This window comes from Silene latifolia, unplaced genomic scaffold (assembly GCF_048544455.1).
Source record: "Silene latifolia isolate original U9 population unplaced genomic scaffold, ASM4854445v1 scaffold_88, whole genome shotgun sequence".
Classification (NCBI taxonomy): Eukaryota; Viridiplantae; Streptophyta; class Magnoliopsida; order Caryophyllales; family Caryophyllaceae; genus Silene; species Silene latifolia.
In genome coordinates this window covers 2,237,878-2,244,641 of record NW_027413793.1, presented here as the reverse complement: position 1 = coordinate 2,244,641, position 6,764 = coordinate 2,237,878, and the positions used below count along the sequence as shown (strand labels likewise).

The 6,764-nt window shown below is 38.0% G+C and overlaps 1 protein-coding gene across 1 annotated transcript; it reads right to left on the bottom strand.

Moving 5' to 3' along the window:
- Nucleotides 1–5,700: 5,700 nt before the first annotated feature.
- On the bottom strand, nt 5,701–6,459 carry LOC141640526 (uncharacterized). The gene has a single exon (XM_074449297.1). It carries the CDS (start codon nt 6,457–6,459, stop codon nt 5,701–5,703), a length of 759 nt encoding a protein of 252 aa, XP_074305398.1.
- Between the last annotated feature and the right edge of the window lie 305 nt (nt 6,460–6,764).

Genomic DNA, 6,764 nt, shown 5'->3' with positions numbered 1-6,764 from the left:
CCCGCTAAAAATTAACTTCATCCTCGAAGTTCAAGATATCAACAACGGAAATACTTAAACCACTTAATATAACACCACAAGAACATGCAATACACCATGTAACATAAAACAACTACCATTTTTAACATAACATCGATTAATGGGTAAATAGTTAACAACAATCTGTCAATTACATTGATAACAAACCCCCACTGTATAGTATATTTGAACTAACATTATTTAAACTTACTACTTGCGCGTTTATTTCTTACTAACGACATCTAATCTTAAACATGGATGCAATATATATGTAGGCTTAGGGCAATACATTCCGCATATCACTAGACATGTTATTCTACTTCAAAAAATTTACAACATAAAAATGTCAAGGTGAGAGATAAGAAACAATTCTTAAGCAATTTTAGTATAACTTACATTTTTTTTTTGAGGGAATAGTATAATTTACATTTTCAAGGATAAGGAAACACATGTTACAACTTCCAAAAATCATTAATAAATAATAACGTAATTACTTCTTGAAAACTTATACTTTTTAGAAAATATAGAGAGTTAGTAAATCACGAGAGACAGAATTAACTCAAAAACTCATAAGGTCAATTTATAATGCATTTTACAACTTATTTGGTCGAAACAGAAATTTTAGAGCAACTTGTCAGAAACTTAAGTCAACTTGTAAAACACACTATTAAATGTCCAAATATTTTCTTGAAACATGGCTTATCAATTTGAAAACATATATGAGTCTATTAAACATTGGAGTTGGAATTATACCTAAACAATAAGTAACTTTTAAATGGAAAATTTTACAAAAACAGTGAACGAAAACATAACCGTACATGAATATTCTGACCACTATCCACTAAAATTTTAATTACTCTTAAACCATAAATTATTTAAACATGAAACCAGTGGCATATGAAAGCTAACTCACAAGGCTATTACACATAAAAATTTCGTGCAAGGATATCAAACGGGCAATAAATGGGAGTCAAAGCAATCAAGGTAAAAATTTTGAGAATTCAACCAAATCACATTCTTCACAATTCCACGCAACTTCCGTAGTACTTCACATGTTAATCATAATTACGCCTCCCACATACATTCCAACATACTTTTTTTTTCTCATAACCACATGCATATACTAATGCTTAAAAAATATATCACATCCCCTCTCTGTAAAAGCAAGGTTACGTCCCCGTAACCGCAATCATCAATGAAAACAATATTCAAACAAGGCAACCAAAACTCCTACGACAAAATAAACAATATTCATTTTAAATTACCCACACTGTAATATCCCTAAAGGTAACCGGTTCAAAACTGGAAGCGCCAAGGTACGAATTAAGGCGCGCTTCTTAACCGCACGTACTATGAGGGGCTCTTAACAGTTTCTACCCGGGGTTCATTTTATTTAGACACGTCCTAAGTTCATTATTATTCATTGGTTAGGCCTGAGGATCGTTTTTCTCTGATACCACTTTGTAACACGCCCATTTATTCAGGAGCCTTTAGCTAGACATCCCAAGTAAATGAGAGCGTTACCATCTCGGTTTCCCGAGGTAGTGAATAACAAAGTACAACAATACCATAGTACTTTAATTAAAACTTAGCGATTACATATTATTACAACTTATCTAAACTAGACATAACATAAAATTTAATACAACTCGCAGCGGAAATAAATAAAGTGATTAACTAATCTAAGTGATATAGACTTCTAAGTAGACGGCTAAAACCTCACGCTTTTCCATAAGCTCCCAAGTCAGCTAATCTTTAGTACCTATTAAATCTGCTCCCCATTATTGTTCATCACAGGTGTTTACCGAATACACGTCATGTAATACTACGATTTTCTATGTCTTTGGGTACTCTATCGAGTAGGGCTTACTCTGTCGAGTAAGTAAGTTGTTTTACGAAACAGTGTTCTGTCTGATGGGTACTTGATCGAGTAAGTGTGGCACTCGATCAAGTAAGGGTAACTCGATCGAGTAAGTGACTTACTCGATCGAGTAAGTGCGTATTACGGGTTGTTTTAGCCGGGTTTTGTTAATAACGCGAGATTAATATAAAAGGCTTCCGTCATTATTATAAATCATTTTATTTCTTAAAACCTTTCAAGGGAAGAGAAAAGAGTTACGTAGTCCGCATTCGTCACATTATTAACAAATCCCCAAGGCTAAGGTGGTCGGATCGTCGTGTGCTTTACGCCGTTGAGTTCGTCGTGTCGAGGGTAAGATCCTTGTATAGTTTTTATGTTGTTTTGTCAATTTTGGTTAAACCCTAATTGGGTAGATTTGGGGGTTTTGGGTGTTTGATTGGCTTACTAGTAATTGCATGATTGTATATGTGATTATAGGAGGAGATTTCGTCGAAGAGCATTTTGATTAGCTGCTTGTGACGGTCTTGTGATGGCTTATTCCAGGTAGGGTTTCCCTACTCAGTATTGGTTACATAAGTGTTGTTGGTAATTATTGTTGTTGTATATCGTATTGGCATTGGATTCTGATTTAGTGATTGTTGGTAGTGTAATGTGCTTATCGTTGTATAACTGTCTGTGATCTTCGGGGTGCGTCCCTGGCTGAGTGGAGTCAGTTGCGGGAGTGGCTTCACGCCCTTGATTCGCCTTCTGTGGAACCCGCCATAGAAGGGATGTGCAAATTAATGAACATGGGTTTATCGCTCGATGGAGATGAGCAGGGCTTAGGTGGGAACGGCTGCGGTCCCCCACTGGCGGCGAGGAGTATCTGTTGCGATAGGTACTCTGGCAGGGCTACACACTTCGGTGTGTAGTCAGATATGTGGAGATAGGGTAGAGTTGTGGAGATTGAGATGTCTTTGTTTGAGTTGTTTATAATATGGTTTCATTGCGGTTTGTTGTTTTTATATAATTAATCTTGACCCGTTTAAATGTTTTAAAAACTGTGGTGATCCATTCGGGGTGGTGAGCGATTATTGAGCGGTATGAGACGATGCGCATGGGATAGCCGGGTTTAGTCACCACGTTCTTTGTTTTAGAAGTATTCATTTGTCGAACACTTTTAGTTGTTTAGTATTTGTGATTTGAGAACCTTTGTATTTTCTTTTATCAGTTTCGGTTTTGGTTGTATCGCTTTAAACTTTATTATTATTAAAGTACGTTTCTTTATTGTCTATTTGATTATCATTGCCTCGGGTAACCGAGAGGGTAGCACTCCCATGCCTTAAGTGGTCCGAGTAAGGCACTTGGAGTATGGGGGTGTTACACGTCAACCTAAGGTTGAGTAGGAATAGCCAAACAACAACAATAAATGGATACAAGAATGATATTAAATGCAAATACAATGTAATGTATGCACATGATCATTCCTCCGACGCTCCCGTTCATCCCGCCAATCCCTGGCCGTGGTAGTCTCATCATCCCAACCAAAGTTGAGGTAGTCTCATCATCCCAGAAACAAGTCATGTAGAACTAGTTCGGGGGTATCCAATGTAAGTGCTCATGATATAATAATAAAAACAATTGAGCAACACAATTTATTACCATCTCAGACACGAAGCTGAGTAATCCAATAATCAATATAATCATCTCAATCACGAGCTGAGGTAGTCAATAATCAAATCATCTCAATACAACCAACTAACAATCATATATCATCCACCACAATTCCAAATAATTCAACCAATACAATCAGATAATATCATTCAAGTAAACATTAAAGTGATTGAATAGTTATCCTACCTGGCAAGCAATATCCAATTAAGCAGCTCAAAGCGATCTAATAATAAAGCAACCGAACCCGATTATAAATTCTTCACCAATCGTCACCTAACATAAATATTATAATTTTCCATCAATTATTAATAATTACATTCTATCTTTTTATAAATTATGTTCATTATTCAAATTATTTATTTATTATTATTATCAAAGGATTACGATATTAAAACCCGATTCAAAAACAAACTCGAGTCATCCAAACTTAACCAATTAAAACCCGATTATAAACAAATAGAATCACTCATATCAAACCCATTCACCCGTGGAACACGTGACAAAACAAAACAAAAACACTAATACACACTCACAGCACCACCGAGTTCAACCCCTTTCTTTAACCCACTTTTCACAACAGCCCTAGCCACCTTCAGTACTACCCTAGCCTGCCACCTCCTAGCCCGCACCACGGCCAATCCCAACGACCACTAACCACCAGCCTAGCCATGCCCTACAACCCACAAACTCCCGCCCTAGAAACAACAACCACAACCACAAACACTACCAATTACCGAAAACCCGACATCGACAAACACCGTGTAATAAGCTCCTCGCCAACACCACCACAGCCACCACTACTACCTTTGGCCACCACCGTTGACACCCCTGTCCCATGGTGACTCCAGGAATGGCCCCCTTTCCCCTGTACAGTCACTAATGCGGCTCTGGTACTCGCCTTAAGACGGTCACACCACTACCCATGTTTTCCCCTATTTTAGCCACCACCGACACCAAGCACCGGCTGCCACCACCCCAACACCTCCACTATGGTCAACTACCCCACCACAACACAACTTCACCATGCCCAGGTCAAGACTCGTCTAGTAGGGGTTCGAAACCCGTGTTCAAACACTCAGCACAAACACCCAACCACCACGACAACCCACACAAACTCCGGCTAAACCACCACCATAACCACCCCTATACCACCACCATCGTCGACCTATCACCCACAACCCATCCAACCCAAGTCGTAGGTCCCACAAACAGTTATCTGTGTTAAACACACGGTTTTAATACACAATAAACAACCTTCACCAGCGGTCAACATCCCTCCTTTGACGGTCAACGGTGGTCCGGTCAGTCAAGGTCAGGTCTCACGGCAGAGGTCACGGTGGGTCAGGTTACGGCATAGTCATGTTATACGGTCAAGGCTACGTTATGCGGTTTCAATTAAATAAAATACGAGTTGAATTATTTATAAGACGATCTTACCTTTTATTGCTCATTGCTCTTCTGTCTTCTAAATCTCCTTCCTCTACTTTTATGAATTATTTTTCAGATTTATTATGTATTTATAGTCTAGGTTTAGGGAGTATATGAGGCCAATTAGGAAACTATTGCCATATTCTAATTATTATTAGGAATTACCATATTATTATTATACTTATTAATTTATTATTAAATCCCGCTTCAAATCCCGACTACTACTGATACTAGGCCATTAAAATCTATCCATAAAATTATAGCACACGGCCCAAGGCCTTATTATTAGCTAAGCCCAATTCCCGACTTGCTTACTTATTTTATTATTTAATTAACGTCTTATTCGCAACTATTATTAGAAATGTCGTTGATTAATTATTTAAATTACATAAATTATTCTCATAAATCATTATTATATTACGGGTTATTGCATCACGCCATCTATACAACTAGCCCATAGATAATGCCTAGTATAACTGACTGTACATAACATGTGCATAACATCACTATCAAATCATAGGATAGTATAATTGACTAACCTACTTATCATACGAATAAGAGTTACCAATGTAACAAGCAATCACAACATTATATTATAATCAAACACAGGTTAATATGTGAAACAAGTACAACCAACTAACGTTATAGTATTTTTTTTTTGGTGAAATGTGAGAAATTATATTAATAAAAAATGAATAATTACATATGGCTATAACAGGCAATCAACAAATAACAAACTATCATTCTACTAGACGCATTCTTTTGAGCCAATCTCTCTCAGCAATTGTCATTGTTGCTCTATCACGGCCTCGAACTCGTGATCTCATCTCCTCCATGATAATTCCTGCCACACTTTCTGGTTGTATCAACAAATTCTCATTCCTACTTTTATTTCTCTGATGCCAAACCTGATACAATGTGCCCAACATCAGAGCAATTTGTAGTCCCTTTTGCGGCGCTGTTCCCTTCCTTTGCATACACCAATCCAGCACATCCCTTGTAGGAAGATTCCATCTAATCTGCGTATTCAACTCACTGATGATCCCTCTCCTGTATAGGCATTCACATAACAGATGCTCAATGGTTTCAGTAGCTAAACCACACAAATAGCATATGTCCTCAATGTCCAACCCAAAGCTGTCTAGTCTAGCAGCTGTATTCAGAGCTTTATGAGCAATAAGCCATCCCAAAAATTGATGCTTTGTTAAAACCCACCCATTCCAGACTGCTTTAAACCATTGGACTCGTGGCCTAGTCTCTTTGAACCAATCATAACAACCAGCAGGTGTAAATCCTTCTGGTTGAACACCCCATTGCCCATTGACATACCCAGCTCTCATTTCCTCCTTAACCGTGTAAATTCTCCTCCATACCCAGCTTGAATTTGTACTAGGTTTATAATCCATCCATTCTTGACCCTTGAGATAATTACTTTGCACCCAATGTACCCATATTGAATCCCTTTGTGTAGCTACCCAGTCAACCAGCCGTCCTACCATGGCTTTGCTCCATGCTTCTTGATCTCTAAGCCCTAAACCTCCTTCTTCTTTAGGCCTGCATATAGTTTCTCATCCCACAAGAGGAGTTCTTCTATAGTCTGCACTATTATCCCAGAGGAAATTCCTGCAAACTGCCTCAATTCTTTTGATAATTCCTTTGGGAATGATAAACATTGATGCCCAGTATGAATGCAAAGAGTTGAGCACACTCTTCACTATAACTAGCCGTCCTGCATAAGAGAAATTCCTTGCTCCATAGCCATGTATACGAGAACATATTTTATCCACAAGGCATTCACAATCTT

What these genes read in the sequence shown, in the direction of transcription:
- LOC141640526 (XM_074449297.1), bottom strand. Translation starts at nt 6,459, where the DNA reads ATGGTAGGACGGCTGGTTGACTGGGTAGCTACACAAAGGGATTCAATA.